The sequence below is a fragment of the Trichoplusia ni genome, chromosome 11, assembly GCF_003590095.1.
Source record: "Trichoplusia ni isolate ovarian cell line Hi5 chromosome 11, tn1, whole genome shotgun sequence".
NCBI lineage: Eukaryota > Metazoa > Arthropoda > Insecta > Lepidoptera > Noctuidae > Trichoplusia > Trichoplusia ni.
This window is the reverse complement of record NC_039488.1, coordinates 643,871-663,511: the sequence shown is the minus strand read 5'-3', so window position 1 is coordinate 663,511 and position 19,641 is coordinate 643,871. Positions and strand designations below refer to the sequence as shown.

At 33.6% G+C, this 19,641-nt stretch overlaps 1 protein-coding gene and 1 long non-coding RNA gene across 6 annotated transcripts in view; both read left to right on the top strand.

Annotated features, from left to right (window-relative positions):
* The first annotated feature begins 265 nt into the window (after positions 1-265).
* LOC113498874 lies at positions 266-1,866 on the top strand. The gene is made up of 3 exons (XR_003401046.1): positions 266-1,185; positions 1,434-1,638; positions 1,794-1,866. It is a non-coding gene; the product is annotated as an uncharacterized LOC113498874 (long non-coding RNA).
* A 4,945-nt stretch (positions 1,867-6,811) lies between these two features.
* Positions 6,812-19,641, top strand: part of LOC113498839 — a 53,604-nt gene continuing 40,774 nt past the window's right edge. Inside the window, exons 1-2 of one of the 5 annotated variants that reach the window (XR_003401044.1) lie at positions 10,449-10,532; positions 14,581-14,861. Coding sequence is in view for 1 of the 5 variants with exons in the window: in XM_026878981.1 (XP_026734782.1) it covers positions 8,474-8,549 (76 nt within the window). In the remaining 4 variants the exon portion in view is untranslated. Of the gene's footprint in view, positions 8,550-10,448; positions 14,862-19,641 lie in introns of those variants that run through there. The other 4 variants (XR_003401042.1, XR_003401043.1, XM_026878981.1 and 1 more) reach the window with 4 other exon arrangements.

Here is a 19,641-nt window from a genome sequence, read left to right as displayed (position 1 = left end):
ACTTAACATGTCTCATTTATATAATAGCCTATTTAGTTTTACATACATATTGCAATAGTTTTGCATCTACTTTGGATTCTTCATCTCTGTTCTCCCATAGAGCGGAGGTGAATTATCCCTAGTAGATGCCCCATCACATTGTATATTAAAGTTCTCAAGAAGGCCTCTGTGCGTTGGACCTGTGTCCCCGTTCAAGCCTTTAAAAAGGACCGGGTCTCTTCTCATGAAGTTAGCCCGTGAATGAAAAGAGATACAAATAATAATAATATATCGTTTATTTCTCCTCACAACAAAAAAGACTTATGAATATGTTTACATCTTACTTAAATGTTAAAAATACAGTCTAGTGTGTGTAAGGAGCTGGTGTCTGAAGTAGGTATAACCTGTATTACAGATCACCAGGTCCTCACCCCGCAGAGTTTACAATCGTAAGTATACATACTATATTTGATAGGTGCTATTTTTATGATAGGAGATTACAAGAAAAAGAAAATTAAATTAATAACTAAAACTCTAACAATATTAAGTAATGACGCTTTTTAGGGTATATGTGTGTGTGACAGTGGTGTAATGAGTGGAGTGGAGTATGAGTGAAGTTGTGCGTAGTTGTGTGTGTGTGTGAGAGGAGTTGTGGGTTCTTGTGTGTGTGTGTGTGAATGTGTGTGTGTGTGTGTGTTGTGTACTTGCTTGTGTGATGTGTGAGCCTCATTCCTTTATTTTAACAGGTCTTCTGTAGTATTGTAGTCTAGGTTTTGTAGCCACTCTTTCACTTTTTGCTTACATTTGTTTTTTGTAAGTGGGTAAATCGATAACACTCTGTTTAATTTGTTGTACAGGTTGTTACTTTGATGGCAGAAAAACCGTTTTGCAAAGGTTGTGTTTGCTTTTTTTATGTGACATACCCTATCCTTCCTTCTTATAGATTTAAGTTTTTCAGGTTCATATGATATCATGGAATGTTTTTTTATAGGGTAAGTCCAGGATACATGCCTCAGTAGGATAGATGACTTGATTTTTATTTCACTATGTTAGGAGCACTGTGAGAGTTAAATTTCTCTATAAGTAACGAGTCCTCCCCCCACCAACCTCAGTGCCAGGCAGACTGTGGACAGGAGCGCACGCGTTTCGTCCGTGTGAGTAAAAATCTTCCGCGGCGAGACGACAAAAGGCGCCAAAATAAGATTCGTAAGTAATTTTAACAGTGTATCTTTTCTCTCGCCTATAATGTCTATTTTTTTTCTATTAGTCTGCTTGCATTGAAGATTAACCTATGTAAATTGATAAATTTTATAGTCATTAAAGCTCATTTTTTGTTTTTATTGAGAAGGGCTTCTATCCCCTACAAAAAGTATAGTTGCCTCGTTTTTTATTAGGATAGATGCCCCTAAGGGCAACTATCCTCAACTGTTTTTATAAGAGCTGTTTTGTTGCAGGAGAGCAAAATGCCTCGTAAATATAAAAGAAAACCGGGTGTTATCCCTCGCGCTGTTACCTGGACCGAAGAAAGTATGCTAGCAGCGTTTGAAGAGATGAAAAAGGGAGACAAGGGTGTAAATCAGATTTCTAAAATTTATGGCATACCATCTAGAACATTAAGACGAAGATTTCTTAAAAATGACCAACAAAAATTGACATTAGGTATGTTCTAGTTTATTTTAAGAATTACTATATTTACTATCTTTTAATTTAAATTTGATCTACTATACCTTGTATCTTATCATTTTAGTTACTGTCTTGTTGGTACTGTAATTAATTCTATATACCTACTCAGCATTTATTTTTATTTGTTTTAGGTAAACACCCTGTGCTAGGGTTTGATAACGAAAATCTCCCCCTATCTTAAGAATAATTTAGTCTGATACCAAAGTTGATATTTATTTTTTAAGGTGATTATTACTAATATCAAGAAGACTGGAGAAGTATTAAAGTTCATGCAAGTTAATTACTACCTAGTAGTTAGTAAAAGATGTTGATTATTATTAAAAAAATATGTGATCGTTAATAGATGATAATGTTTATGTATGTTAAAACACAATAAAGACTGATTATTATAATATAGTTGTTTCATTTCATAACAAATCAGTTACAATGTTTGACTAAGTCGTCAATCCCCACTAAGGGCACCTATCCTCACATCATTTTTCATGATAAGTCTTCTATCCGCCACAGTAGGCGTCTATCCTATTTTTTAGAGGTCCAGCAAATTACAATTTATACAAAATCTACACAGTCTATATCAAATCGATTCAGATAAAATAATGCATTAAGAAATATATTAAATATTTCTCAAAGAACACAATGCTCTAAGATTATAAATTTCGGAATTATTAAGCTTTTTCAAAAAGTGTGGCATCTATCCTGGACTTACCCTAATAGTTTGTAGGACAAAGAGTTGCCTTACCGTCAATACTCTAACTTGTTTGTAAAGATCAGTAGTGGGATGATAGAAGGGTAGGGAATGACTCACTTTTAATATAGCTCTTTGAGCTCTTTCAATTTTGAGAAAATGGCGATTATCAAAGTTCATGGATACATAAGTGCCATTAAAAAATATCAAGATAAGATGAACATGACCAAAATATAGGTTTAGATTGGCGTACAGGTACAACGCTTTACTTTGGAGACCGATTGAATAGAATTCATATGAAGTGTTGGTTGTTAATTCTCGAGCCTTGGCTGTATGAGAAGAAACCCGTGCCAAGAAGTGGGACTATTATAAGCTGATTAGATTGTTGGCTTGAACAGGATTATGATCAGTACAGAAAAAAAGGAGTTGCTTATTCATTGACTGTTTTTTATTTTAATAAGACACCTGTGATAGCCGAAAAAATCTTGGAAGTACTGCAAAGTAATCTCATGTATATACCACTGATATCTTCATAAAAAAAAATACGAAAAAAAAGAACAGTCGAATGCGAGCCGTACTTGCGATATGAAGACTGAGGTACATCCTTCAAAGAAATTGATCATTAATCAAATGGTGTAAAAAAAAGAATAGATTTTACTTCAATCTGCAGATTTCAACTGATATCACGGTTCATGAAATACAGCCTCGTGACTGACGGGCAGAAAGGGACTTAGTAATGGGACTCTTTGTAAGGAGCCCTATCATATGTAACTGTACTCACTTGCATATTTGACACAAAACACAAGAAAAAAGATAACATCCATCGACGTACCTTCCCTTTCCCGACCTTGTAGGTCAGATAAATCAAATTATCCTATAAAGATTGTCTCCCCGGAATCGAAGGCGGTTACTTATCAGGATGCCGATACCGAAGCGCCGGCCCGCGAGCCGTAATGACGGCGTCGTAAAACCGGACGTAAACCGTACGGGCGCAGTGCGGCGCTGGTGGAACGTGACGTCATCTATTCACAAAGGGAGGGTTTTAACTGAAGTATTCTTACATAATCTATCTTGGAGATGAAGACGTTTCGATCGGCTGCCTTAAATTTTGTCAGTTTAAACATGAGTCGACATCGTAGTTAGAAAAACGAAACTTGAATGAGCGGACAGGACTCTTAGCCAAACGGGGTGATGGTAGATGAAGTAAATTTATTCCTGAATGATGGCCAAAACTTGGACGGCATAACCCCGGGTAGGCCTTATGATATAAAAAAGAGGCAGAGGATAAGGACATGAATAAGTTATGGTATAAGCAGTGTGTTATTGACGGCTGACGATGATAAAGTAAAGGTGTATATGGCAAATATTTATCAGGAAAATTCTTAATGTAGTTAGGATCAGTTTCTTGAAAACCTAAAATTAGTAAAAATATTAATTACATTATAAGACACTTAATAATAAATCAATATGACCTAGTAAAGCTAAAAACAATATTCCTCAAACCAACCTAGAGAAACACATCCGATTTCACAGATCGAATCGCAAAGCTTCCTCAAACATCGTAACAGTCGAGCGGCACTCAATGCCAAATACATAAACACGCGCAGGCTAATTTAAAACCCATAGCGGAACGGTAGTAGCTATTCGAACAATACGGACACTGTAAGTAGCAATGTGACTATTTTACACGTCGAAGAACATTACAACACTATCCGGCGAGGTTAAAAGCATGACGATGTGTGTCCAAGTGTCTCTACCACCTTTGAATAGGTTTTTTATAGTCGACGGAGCTGTCAGCACAAAGGGAAGTCGTAAAACCTCGTAAAACCGAAGTGTCTATATGATGCACGACCTTCTGACATATAGTTTATGGACGCTAGTGACGTGCCGCGGCGATTATTCTTAATCCTTGTTTATGGTTAGTCGATTGTCTGGTTATATCGATTGACGATTTTGTTTAGTTTGTTCCGGTGATATTTGTGATTGTTTTGATGTTTTCAGTTACATTCTAGTATTTTTTTTACTGTGAGTCATTTTGTATAGATTCAATCTTGTAATGTTTTATGTTTGCAGAATTACACCTTGTGGGGAAACTGGTTATTACCAAGATTTATGATTTTTAAGGGACTTGACAGATGTCTTATAAAAGGTGTTTGCCTGTATAGCAGGATTTATTTTATAATAAAGTAAGACCGGTATGAAATAAAGGTTATCTGATTCATTTCTTTGTGCGTTTCAATAAACAGTTGCGTCGTTAATACCACAATTTTTTTTCTGTCATCCCTAACTTTCACTAGGACGAAGAATACATTTAGCAAGTAGCATTTCTAGTTTTATGCAGTGCATTTTATGCAGTGAATTGCATCTTGTATCCGTTATTTCGTACATACAATTTCAAAACACAGCAATGAATGAATGGAGTTTTAGCTCTTGGAACGCTTTGTCAGGAAGCTGTGCTTGGACTAAATGATTGACGTCACATATAGATGACAATTCAGAGAATCTTCACGTCATTAAACAATATCATTTCAATATTTGACAACGCAACGGTTTGGTCACGCCCGTATTTATCGGGAGTGCACGACTAGTTTCGGACCCAAACTCAGAAGCTGACGCGGTGGCCTCATAATTAAGCACTCCAGTCAAATAATAAACCAGTCTCACGATAGTCAGTTACTATAAAAATTTCATTTCAATCATACCATTCTTATGATTGAAATGAAATTTTTGGGTCCGAAACTAGTCGTGCACTCCCGATAAATACGGGCGTGACCAAACCGTTGCGTTGTCAAATATTGAAATGATATTGTTTAATGACGTGAAGATTCTCTGAATTGTCATCTATATGTGACGTCAATCATTTAAGCATCCCTTTTACTATCTAGAATAATCATTTAATGTCTGCCAACCTTTTATACAAATCCTTGCAGTAGTTTTTCGGCCCAATTTTAATGATTTTTTTATTCTTTCTATTTACATTCACTAAAACCATTGAGGTTGTCGTGGTTAAGCTGAAACTAACAAATGTCTGCATTATTATTATTGTAAGCGTATTTTTTGTAAAATCACCACAGAGACACTAATTGTGATAATTCCTAGTATGATACCCTATTAACGATAGCTGTTTTGTTTTCGGCGGTTGCAACTCCGAGAGCAATAAACTAGCAAAACCTACTGAATGTATGTCAATGGTTTGAATTGAATTATATCTATCACTTCAATTTCACAATTCAGGCAATATGCTATTGAATTCTAACATACAAATAATCAATCCCATTCAGGTATCATATGACCTTCGTCGGCTTCAGTTTGAATCTTGACAAGACCTAAGTTTTTTCGAATTCATGAGTTCACAAAGTACCTAATTATCACTAAAAACGGGGATGGAAAACAGGACAGCTAAGAAATGTTGTTTAAACCACGTCAAATGCTTACAGGCCGTATAATCGCCCCTCTCAATCCTCCGTCATTTCACCAAGTTGTATTTCATAAACCGTGATAGGAAGGTTTTTTGTTGCAAATGATGTAGGTATGTCTGTTGCCGCTATTACGAAATATAATAGAGGTAAATATCGAGGTTCAACAACGATTCTTACGGACTTCAGCCTGATAGATGACCATATTTTTATATCTTCAGCATACCCCTTAATAAAAGAATTGCGGAGCCAATTACCACTTGTTTTAAGCTATGTTTCGTCCAGTAGGCACTACCCAATTTAATTGATCATGCACAGCATAAAATTTCTAGCTTTAATTTAAATTGATATGAATCTAAATTAAATTGATTACACACATAAATGTCCTCGAATAAAATAGAAAGCATTAACCATCACTTGGCACATAACTTATTCAAACTGTTTGGCAATGCATTTAATAGCTAAAACTTTATGCCTTACATTGACCTGGTTTTAAAACTAACCATTTTAAGATCAATATAAAGTAAATTAAAATTCGCTATCAATTAATTTTAAAAATAGAGAGAGGGTTTTGCTTGAACCTATAGTATATTTTATATAATAAATGAAATAATGGTTTCGCAAAAGTATTAGTTTCTGAATGCAAATAAGCACCTGCTATTCAAATAATCATACATCTTCTCATTAAAAGAAAAAGTATCTACCTATGTAATTGCAGTGAAAGTAATTGAATTGCAGTATTTTATTGAATTTTATTTAGAGTAACAAAAAAACTATTCTAATCATGGTCTTCACAATTCAAGATACTATACAGAGCAATGTGTTATAGTACAAATCTATATCTATTACTAATATATAAAGCTGAAGAGTTTGTTTGTTTGTTTGAACGCGCTAATCTCAGGAACTACTGGTCCAAATTGAAAAATTCTTTTTGTATTGAATAGACCATTCACCGAGGAAGGCTTTAGGCTATAAACCATCCCGCAGCGACTAACAGGAGCTAAGATACAATGGAAAATGTGAAAAAAACTGGGCAGGTATACCTAAACTATAACTTATATCTTCTACCCACGGGGACGAAGTCGCGGGCAACAGCTAGTGCTCATATAACTCTTTCAATCCCGGATCAACAGGAACAACTAATGAAAACCAACCAGCTCTTAAACTCGGTGTCTCCCAGGGTAACTATAGACTGTCTTGAAACCCACAACGAAATTGATCAGGAGTAGTAACGCGTTATTGAAGTCAGATAGTCTCTGAAATAGGCCTCACACATCTAGCAAACCTGCTAGATGACTTCCACAAAGCATGGAATAAATAGGCATTTCAATAATTTCTCGGAACCAAGACACTTTAAATACCTTTCAACTTTGTTTATTTACGTTAAAAATAACAATAACAATATACTTTAAACATAGTGTCACTTAACACTAAAGTGCCGCTTTTGTTTACTTTGTTAAATACTTGGAAATCAGTAGCTTGGTCACACGGTACTTTTAAGTTTTCGGTACTTATTTAAGGGTCAAAGGTCTTGTTAAGTTGTGAGAACGTAAACTTGATTTGAGAGGTGGAATAAATTGCCAAGTTGATAACAGTCCCAAATCAGATAGTTCGTAGTAAATTTGAAGATTCCATCCAGGAAATTGTTTATAGGTGTTTGAATGGAAATTACACAGGAACTAAAATTATCAACTTTCGTCGTATTTTTTTAAGTTAAGTTCGAGGCACAAGACATGCATCTAAACGTAGATCACACATGATGTCCTACGCTTGGATCGAACCCGCGAGACTTCACGCAGTGGCTTTAACGTGGTGACGTTTCACTCATGCAGTCATTAACCGTAATTCTTTTAAAATATTTGTGTAGAAGTTAAACTTAACAAGGGTGAAACTATAGCAATAGTTTTTAAGTTTTTATTTAACAGCAAGCCGTCTCCACCAATCTTGTTACCTACAAACTTACATCATTCTTCAAGTAATTATTTACTAGAAGATTCGAAATACTCCAGTGTTAAGCTTCTATGTTATTATGTCTTGATAGCGGCGAATTACTCTTGATGCTTTGATTGCTAATCACTAGCCGTGATTGTTGGTCTAGCTTGTGCAATTAACGGGGTTACACGTGTAAATATCTAACAGAATTAAGTTCTTTTTTTCTCTGGTCTGTATCTATGTTGGAATTAGCTTCCAGTCTTATTTTCATTAGGATTTATCGGATAGAGCTTCTGTCAATTTGATGATTACGATGTTTTAAGTCTGCAGTATATGGCTAAAATCTTAACGACTGTAAGGCACTGTATGCTGTTGTATTTTGGAGCTGTGTCTACTTTAGCTCGCTTAGTTAGAGGCTCTAGTTGTGTTCACCACAGATTTGCATTTTAGGAATGGTCTAAGGGGTTTAATGGGACAAAATGACAGCTATGGACAAATTTGAAAACTGGTGAATAATAGATCACACGTTAAGAAGACACAGGCTGATAGGCACACATTTGTCCGTTTTTTTCCTGTGAATTTATTGTGAATTGACTCAGTTTATTCTGAAGTCAAATGAGGAAAACATTACCCTGTACTCGGGCATAGAATACAGCATCATTATGAAACAATTGAACAGTCACATTAATTCTCTTTTCTTTTGTCCACAGCGGTTTCCCTGGACGCATTAGTTGAGAACTGTCACAAACTCCTGGAGAAGTTCCACTATTCGTGGGAGATGATGCCTCTAGTCCTGGTCATCCTCAACTACGCGGGCAGTGACCTTGAAGAGGCTTCACGGAAAATTGATGAAGGTAGGCCTTAGAGATTGTAGTTGCAATTGCTATTGTTGGTTGCGAAGCGATTGTTTCAAATTGTCGGATGATGGCTCCCGGAGATATACCTTTTGGAGTAAGACTGATTTGTGGAAGAGAGATGGTGCGCTACAGGGTGTAGAGTGCTGTCTCGCTCTCACTGTTACTGTCTTGCTTTAAGAGCTGTGCTGTCTCCAGGAAAAAGGTATTTGCTTGTAGTGAAATGTTTATACATATTGCATAGGGGGAACAGAAGTTTTATTTTTGTGTAAAATTAACTTAATTTTAATAAGTTATATTATGAAAGGTATAATTTTCGTATAACATTTTTAGTTGGATTTTGGTACTAGAAAATAAAACTTCTGTTTTTATTAATTTTCTACTTGCAAAATCTGTTACTATACAGATACTCTTATTATAGGTACAGTTCGTTTGCCCAATGGTGTAAGAAATACAATCATGGAAACAGATCAAAGAAGTATTAAGACTATTGACAGTCATTCCACACTAAAAAGATTCATCTGCAAAAATATAAGATTATTGATATGATTATGATATTATTACTGTTAAATCAGACATTGGTCAACCAACTGAATAATAATTATTAATTATGATATCATAAAAACAGATAAACTTTACCTATTACTACTAATTATATTTGATTGAAAATTCTTTTTAACCAACTATTACGATAGACTAGACTCGGAACAAGTTTAATGATTTATTTTTATTAATTATAACTAATTAACAAAACATAATATTTGTAACAAAACCTCCGTGTTAAATAATGGAATTAAAATCTATTTTTATCTGTTTATTAATTTGTAAATAGAAATGAGTAATTCGGTAAGAATATTTTTATTTTAGTTCATAACACGGAGATATTGAAAATTCATATTATTATACGCTACTATCTCCTGTGATACCTACTTTTGCATTTTAATATCTATTTATTTTTAATTTCTCACTTAAGAAGTAAAATCGTACAATTTAATTCCGATTGACTCGGCCCTGCTTTAAAAGCTATGTTTTGTATCCAGAATAAAAAAAAGATTAAAACATATAGCAATAGATGTTAGGAGTCTAGATTTTTACTAGATATATACAACATGTTTACTACAATTTGAAAAAAATAATATTTACGTGATAGGTAAAGTGTTCTTAATGTGAATGATCTTATAAACAAACGAATTATTTTGTTTGTGCATTGCGATTTAATGTATGCAAAGTGAAAATATTTTGTCTTTATATTGTTTTTTTTTCATGCTTACGTCATCTTTTATATTGTAGATATAATATCCCAAAATATTCACCTATTTGTTTAAAGAAAGTTAGAATCTGCCTATGAATTTTACATTGTCATTGAGTTTGTTACCGGTTTTTTTTCTAGGACTGAAGACGGCTTAAAAATGTCTAAATTAAAACTTTTGATTTTGGTTTCGTAATTAGTAGAGTTTTCTCTTAAAAAAATGGGTTCTGATAAGCGTTTTTATGCGAGAAAAGCTTAAATTAAATTAAGGTTCATTTACTACAATTTTTGTTATTCAAATAGAGGGTCTTTAAAAAAAAAATGTTTCAATAATTTCGTCTTAAGTGAACAGTCATCAGTGAATCTATTTTAATAAAACAGAAACATTAAAAAAATAATGTTTTTAAAGACTTCACGCAAAATATTTTCACTTATACACTAAACTTTAAAAAAGGACTGCATAATATTCTTAACAACAACAAAAAATTGTTTCCAATACTCCTAAAAATATGACTTATTATAAATTCAATACCTTACTGTAAAACTTGATTTGTTAATTGACTTCTATCATTGCCTAAACAGTTGCTGATTATACCCATGCAGTTCTTTTTCACATGCAAAGCGAATGTCCAATATGCGCATTTCTCCCCAGGGAAGCTGATGATAGACGAGTACGCGAGGAAGCACAACCTGAATGTCTTCGACGGGCTCGAGCTGAGGAACTCGACACGCCAGTACGGACTTTAATAGTAATACATAGTTTTTACCCACTCGCAAACAGGCAAACACTGGTCGTATTAAAGGTTCTTGAATGCTGATCTAAATAATTGATAAACGACTGAATATTAGGTATGAATATAAGGAGCTGCGGTTTGTTTTAATACCAGAGACCTACAGCGTTCAAGGGTTACGTAACGCAATTTGGGGGGAGGGGTGGTCTAAGACATGTATATTCGGTGCGTTAAAAGGGAGGGGTAGGGAAGGTTTATACAATATAAAACAAGGAATTTAGAATCTTGCGAAACCGCAACCATTTTCGTATATAATGTTTTACGGGGAAAATGTAAAATTTTACGTCACGTTTAGGAATGTGGAACAGAAAAACGTTGCGATGCCGTTATATAGGAGAGATCCCGAGGGTCTCAAATCTTCAATAATTGCGTTAAGTAATACTTGAACGTTTCTTCAGCAAGTTGTGTGTAGAGCGATTTCTCTCTTTCACACCGCAATAACAATCCCTTAAAGATATGGCGGTAGGCCTTCTGTATTTTAAAAGGGCGCAGTTTATAGTCACACTGTGACGTCATTCTATCTCTGCCATTCAGCTTTATCGTGACAGAGACAGTATGATATTAATGTGTTGTTTTTAAATACGGGTATGAGTTGTCATTAAAAGACAAGTTCAGATCAGCATTCCTGAAACTTTGGTTAGGTTTTGATAGTACATTCGATGACAAACATTTTAAATTAACAGGGTTGTTTGTAGCATTGATAGTCCGAAAGAGTCTTTTTTTCTGAAAGAAGCAAACCTGAATACTGGCTATATTAGCTTACTCAAGCTTTTATATGATGGTTGTGCGAGGTTAATGTGTAAACAACCCTAGAGAATCACAAAATTTGAATATTTTGATTTTTAAAGATCCTGAATCGAACAAAGATATTTAAATTCCCAATAAAGATATTCTACCTATAATGATTTCAGTCTGAGCAAAAGCCACCAACGGTAGTTTTTTTCCATAGTCGTACCTATACTTAATTGTTTGATTTTCATCGCGTGTCAATCAACGTGCAAATTAGTATTAATTAATTGATAGATGTGATAACGGCACGGTATATCAGGTAATTCTAGCTAATTATAAATTAATTCAATTTAAACGTAGGAAAGTAGGTACTTCGCAGACGAGGCAACGCGAATCATATTTTCTAACTGCCATGTATACCATGAAACCGACTTCGAATCTAATTAAATTTGCACCAAACGACAGGTTTTTCACGTTAAATAAAACAGAATCAATTCATCCAGTCCTCTGAGGTCTGAGGTCACAAACATAAAAATGGATAGGAAAGTTAAGAAGCTTCTCTTTTTAAAGTCTGTTTAAAAGTAAAACCTGTGCAGTTGTGCAAATGGCGTAGAGTGGCATCTCTTTCCTACAACTGTTATAAGGGTTGGTAAGAGGCCCTGCTGACCTTCTATGTATCATTCTATGCTTTAAATCTGAAGCCGTCGTGTATAATAGCATCTTTAAAGCTATTCCCGTATTGCCTCGTGTATGAAGGACAGTTTTAAACAGTTCCGATATTATTTATAATTCTATTTCAGTATTAATAGAATAGCGCAAGACCAGTTGATTATCTTGTCTTTTCTTGTAAATTTATCTTTCTGTATATTTGAAACACGTGTAATTTAGTAAAATATGAATTTAACACACGTTAAATATTGAGATAATTATTGTTTCTTTTTTAAAAATAATAGATAAAAATGTTTGTCATTGATTTTACTAATTAAATTGTAATTAAATTATCGATGCCAATTTTGTTCATGTCACTAATATCATAAACCCAGAAATGGTTAAAACAAAATTTTTTTTCTATAAAAATCGAACCAAAAACTTCAAATTTAAATGTTAATTAAATGAAAAAAAGTACATAACCTTTTATGGCCTTACGCCCTAATTCGGCCCTTATTCTTATTCATGAAATGGATATTGCCAATTAATTTTAAAGTAATGTTTATGAAGGATTATTTTACACTCCACGTGACGTTGTTAATATCTATTCACCCCTATATTCAACGCATAAACTATAAAGTTTTTAAGCTGTACTGTGCAGGCCAAGAATATAACTTCCTCTTTGTAATTATATCTTATAATTATTGATATTACTAAAAAAAAACAATAAAAAATCAGTGTTGAATTTCGTCGTACTTTTGTTCTATTCTATCGATTTTATGTATGTGCACCGATTGCGACAAGATTTCACCAATAGCAATAGCAATCAAACAATCGATAAGAAATTTCGGGGTATCATCTGTAGGGGGCATCAAATTAATTATAAAGAGAAGTAGAAACTTTGAAATCGTTTTTTTTTTCAATAATGTGTCAACAAATATTTGACGTCAAATATGGTTATGTAGAATATCCACACAGAAACATAAACATATATAATATTTTTTGTAATGAGTCATTTGCATTTCATTCTCCACTGTCGGTTTTGAAATACTAAAATAGGTTTTATTTATCATTAAGTAATAAAGTACCAATGTCAGACATTCCACTCGTAAAATACATAGTTTGAGACGAAACCGAACTTGCAAATACACACAATAATTATTTTATTTGATGCTGTATACAGACGTAATAAATCACGGGAAATACGAGTTTAATTGATAATAAACTATAAAATTTAAATTTATTGGTTGCCAAATACAACTGTACTAGCAATTTACAAAGCCTTGATTCGATTTTATTACTATAAATAAGATATCTATGAGGAAAATGAATTTTGAGATTTATGGGATCGTATTAATTGTTATAAACATTAATAAAGCTGCGTATTTGCAGATCTTATTTAGATAATTTCAATTTGTTATGTTTGCCTAAAACAATAATATTTGGGGGTCTACTATAAAATTTTGCTTTTATAAGCGGTGGTAGAGCTCTGTGATAAGTTTGACAACGTAATATTTAATATTATCCAATAAATAAAGTAGTAATCTTGTCAAAAAATGCTTAATTTTTGAAGAAACTAATTAAACGTTGTTTTTAAGTCAATGTTTATTGAATTAGCTAACTTATCCCAAAATGTCAATCAGTAAGCTCATAATATCAAGAAAGTATAGTTTTAATTTAAGTTTTGATATTAATATAATCGATTTATAATTTTAGTGACGGGAAAATTTAAACTTCGAATTCAAAGTTATCGATATAGTTGAATAATAAATAGCAATAAAATAGTTTTATTTGATTGAAACATACATATTTCAATTGCATTCAAATAATTGTAGACAATTGACTAGTTTAATGATAGTTCTTGTGAAATCTCGCGATTAACCATTCCCTGCGTTACAGTTACGGTTAACCGCTAAAATTTTCGTAATATTTGTGCCGTTTCTTTCGTAAACGGTTATTAAAATTGTTTTATCTTTTATTGCTATCTGTTTTAGATCAGTGGTTAATGATGTGTTGTAAAGTATAACTTAATAATAAGTTTGAAACATTTTTTTTAAACTGGCTGATTTTGAATGTTTTAGGTATAATAAATACATCATAACTTTTTTTAAGGAAATATATAAATGTTGCCTGTTTCACAATTTGAAAGATATGCATTATTTTGTATGTGAAAAGAGAAAAGATATGCACTTTTTCGTAGTCTGTAAAGGCAGATATTTTATCGGATATTTAAGTAATTGTCTTTAGCTGCAATCGACCCGGTAATATTAATGGCATCCAATAAATTACTAGTTCATATCGACAATTTGTTGCATCGATACTTCTGCTACAACACTAAAAGTAATATTAAAGAAATTATCAACAATTTGTAAAACATATTAGTAAGGAAAAAAAATACCAATGAATAAACAAATCAACTCGTTTAATTAATTGTACACGTTTAACCGATTAATTACAAATGCCCGATGAATTTCGTATCAGCCGATACATTGTGATACTTTGCAAGTTCGGTTTCATCGTCGCTAGTGACATGACAAAATTGTTGCATCGATAAGTGGTCAAGAATGAGCTGTATCACAACACAGTCTAACCAGTCGTGATTTCAACTTTACAGTGACCGGACGAAGGTGGCGAAATTCGATATAAACCATCAGTGACGTTCGAATTTACCGGCCATCATAGTGTTGTGCTAGTGTCGATATTTTATTTAGAATTATTTTCTTTTTTGTAGGAAAATGCTGGAAACTCATAATTTAAGTGGTGTTATCTCGTCGTCCATGGACTTATTTTGAGAATGATACTTTGTTTTACAAGTGCCGTGTTTTGTGTGGACGCTTGCTGTGCGTTGCTGTTATGCGAACGTCGGACAATACTGTGCGTCTTCCTGGAGCAATGGTGAGTAGTTTTATAATGTTGTGACGCCATGATGGCCGTTATCGCCATCTTCGAGAATTTCAAGTGGTTTCAATTGTTTCTATATTTAAGTGCGCACGAACGCTTTTGAACTGTCGAAATTGTTTGTTTATCGTCGGACTAAGTATAGCTAGTAGGAGCGACATCATCTTGCAACAACTCAATGGTACTTTAAAAATGATTTTGTATAAATTAATGTACATTTTTGACACTTATGCTCGTATTCATAGTACCGACAAAGCTTTGAAGCTTGTTCTTGTTATTCACTAATTAACAAATAAAATTAATAATGTTGCAAAATTCTCGTATGCTTACTTATATTCACAATAACAATTCAAAAGCGTTGGTGATGCCAATCTGTTAACTCACGTACTTTTTTACAGCTCACAAGCATAAGTAGGATTTTATGTTATGCATAAAATAAAATGCTATTTATGAAATAAGACAATTTGCGTAGCGATGGTAATATTTTATTGCTTTTACCGACCAGGGAATGTATGCGATTACAGACTTTATACCTCCAGGATTAAGATCCATTTTCCTTTTTAAGTTGTAGGTTCAAGCTTAAATTGTAAGTTCTGTTTAAGTGCTATCATATAAAATGAATGCTGTTTCGGTTTTATATGAGGCAAAACATAACACAGCTAATAGTCACATGTGATCTTAAAGTCACTGTTATACACAAATTAAACTGCAATCAAGATTCTTTTTCATATATGTTTTACAACCAATTACAATGTTATTTTATTAAAAACTATTAATTAAATTACAAAGTAAAGTTGAAACTGATTTATGGGACAGTAAAAATTCTACAATAATAAATGACTAATAAATTATCAGTTTTGATATAGAACAAAATTTACTATCTGTGACATACTATTTTCGGAACACAAAGAATTGAAAATACATTATATATAATGTGTTTAAAATCAAGACTGTATTTTAAAAGCTATTAAAAACAAGAAACAGCAATATTCTTCAAAGAAGTCTGGGAGCCTAGTATTACTTCTTAAATTTAAACTTTTGTGGATGTGGAAGTAAGATAGCGATACACGACGTATAACAGCGTCTCTTTCACACAATTGCAACTGCCTAGCTTAAGAGACGGTGGCAGGCTCTCTGCCCCCACATTTACAGTTTTATAATCTACAATTAGGGATTGTAAAAATGTTTAATGGAATACCTTAATGACGTCTGCAGTAAAGGGGGTAAGACCCATAATGAATGGCATGTAGGCAAAATTTTGTATTTATTTCACTATACCAAGAAACTACAATAAATATTTTGCAATTATGTTATAACTGTGTTTGGTACTTGTTAGCGGATTGGTTTGTTGCTATCAATAAAACGCAGTCATATAACTTTTAATTGTTTTACTGAACATCGGTAGCTGGTACAAAGTTGAGGCTTTCCTGTTAATTAAATTAAAAGGAATATTCAAATTCATTATCATGATTGTTTAATTGTGTTAAGTTTTAGTATAACAATTTATTTACGCGCTTTTTCACAAATGAACGATCAGCTATTGTAACTCAAAGTACATGTACAGAGAACATAAGCTAACATTTGTCAAAAAAATAACTCAAAAGTCTGTTACTGATATTATTTTTACATATCATCATAATTCACAGCCTTTTGTCCTGCCACTGCTTTGGGCATCCTCGACCTTAACTATATCATCGACCCACCTTGTTCCCGGACGACCAACGCTTCTTTTCCCTTGCCTTGGCCACCATTCTGTCACACACATTCTATAAGAACATATACATTGCAAAAACAATAAAACGTGCCTTTAAACACACAGAGCCTCACTTCAAAGCTAGAAAGGCTATTTTCAATTACATTTAATAGTTGTAAAAGTAAAATGACCACATTTCAGTTATATTTATTGGTTAGTTAACCGCAGAACTGATTACCCCTATCCCCCATACATTAGAAGGGAATAGGGTTGGCTTTGACGGCGCTTGGGGCATACACTGCGGTAGGTCGTTTTGTTACAATTAAACTTAAAAATGTTCACACACGTTAATACTTATACACGTTCGCATTTTATAGTTTTAGGGCCGATTTTCCAATCGCCAGTTAACTTTTATCTCACGAATATGTTTGAAGTTTTGACAGCTTTTGCAAAAAAAATATGAGAAACGGCCGTATTTTGTCGTAAAAGTAGAACGCCTTTGTTTTCTTTATTAATTAAAAAACTGATATAAATTTTGCAAATAAATTGTGTTTTTGATGTGATCAATAAAAAAAGTGTTTTTCTGTTGTTATTTGTCCTACGTCATGAACTTGACGTTAATCTTTTAGTCGTGGCTGTGGGAGACAAATTAAGGGTAAATTTATATTATGTTTAACCTTTTAGGTCAACTATAATATAAAGAGAAAAAGATAAGATTTGTCCTTTAACTAAGGATCACTTACCGTACTTCTAAGATAGACGCTTGACGTGTTGATTTTTAGTGTTGACTCAGATTAATAGTTATCTGTTGTACTTCAATTGTTTAGGAGTTCCTAATTCTTCAATTCGATTACTTAATTAAAACTAGCCTCTAGCACAAAACTAATAGAAAGTTTATCTTGTTAGCGGCACATTTATTTGGAATACATGAACATGCAGAAACCCCAAGCAGTGATATCAAAAAAGGTTCTGTTCAAAAGCGATCTCACCTTATATTGTAGGATGAATTATATTAACATTCTGAATGTACTTTAAATAGCAATCGAGCCAAAGGCTCCATCAGAGTCATTTTAATAGTGCATTTTAAGTACAGATTTTACAACCTAATAAATATCAAAATGTTCCAGGCTTATCAATAAACAACAATTTACGTATGTATGTATTTCGATAGTATTTCATCGGAGACATCTAACCTTTAAGTCTGACCTCCTCCCACGTGTACGAGTTATCAATGCACTTTATAACATTATATTAATCTGAGTCTTTAATTGCCGACCTATAGATACACTTGATACATAGTAACTGACAATACAATTAAACTGATACAAGTTTTAACCGATATACCAGTTATAAGTAATGTTTAATTCTGGGGTTTACAACCAGTGGTCCGCGGATGTCTAAATAGTAGTGAGTGATTGGGGTGGTTCCGCGGTAATGTGCAGGACATAGGCATGTTCATAGTGCAGCATATTCCGGAAATCAAGTAATTTTGTTTTGCCCATTTCTGCGGTACACTCAGTTTTGCGAGTCTAGTTCGCACTGGACCGATTACTTAAAATACCTGATCGTCATCCATATTCACAAGAATAGTATAAAAGTGGTCTCTGAAAAAGAAAAGGTTGGGAACCCCTGGTTTAATCGATTTACAGGTCATGCTTGCGTCATCGTTTGAGTACGTATTTTTATCAATTTGACTGCTAGGATAGCCGAAAGGTACACGGTATGTCCACAAATTAAATTACTCCGCGATGTAGTCAAAGTCACGTCTCTTGTCAAAAAGGAATTTCATTCGAGTAGATTTAAAGTTTGCTATTCAGATGCGATGTGACATTGTGATCCTTGTATTGTGAAGATACAAGGATCAAATTCCTGAAGCCGGGATCTAAAGGTGATATATTTCAGTAGCAAATACAATTGTCCGATTAAATACTCTATAAAAAACAAACCGAGCTCTTTGTACCACAGTAAATAATAGTGTCTATCTAACCTTTATTCATCCATATATTTCATATTTTATTTTTAGACGTTCGTTATAGTGTCGGGATTATTTATGATTTTGTGAGGGCGCTTAAACTTGCGGGCCAGTGTGAAATGCGCGTGCGCTGGCCATTGCACCAATTTCGCTGTTTACAATGGCTGATGAATGATACTTTTGAGTACCAGTCAGCGATCAGATCTGAGCTTAGAAGGTTACGATGGACAGGTTACACATGTCGATGGTCTTTTAACTTCAGGGATATCGTATTGATCTCTTATGTGAACTATTTTGTTTATTTTATTTTTAATATTTTTATGTAGCTGTAAATTGAACGAAACTGTTAAGGTATGGCTCATCATTGAGAATCAATCATGGTTACTTTGCGCGTTACACTTTGTTTGAATGTCTGAAGTGTAAACATTCATGGGCCCATACAAGTAGAGCCCAGCAGCAACCGAGTTTCTAGCTCACCAAAGTCGCACCTCTTAATCTTCGGAATATCTGTAATAGAAAAGTTTAACTTAGGAATAACTCTGCATATAAATAACTTAAGTTTAAAGAAAAACGAAACAACTTCACACGTAAATCAAATCAAGAACCAGCAATATAAGTACCACTAGTTAAACATGCAACAATCAGTAAAATATTGCCCAATCGAAACCGAAAACTTTGAATTTAATTCGAGGATATTTCAATAATGACACCTCAAATTACAAGTGTGCACTTGGCAATTGCAATACGGCGTGGCAATCCCATCACTCAGAACAAAACTCGAAACCCGAACATTGCATACCCATCAATTTACTTCTTAATGACTCGTCGACAACCCTATCCTTAGTACATAATTCGAATAAAGTGCACATCTCCATTTCTCATTCCGGTATCGACAAACTACAATGTTGCAACACCATCTCCTTCCCACGTAACAATTATCGCATCTGTGCGAGAAGGACGGATATAAAATTTTACGACTAGATCGCGTATAGCTTAGGGCTTAACAATTTTCATTGCTTATTTTGCTGTGACTAATTTTATGCGAACAGCCGAGGTGTATAGGTATTCCGAGAACTCTATATTACCTACTCACAATGTTTTACAGATGTATT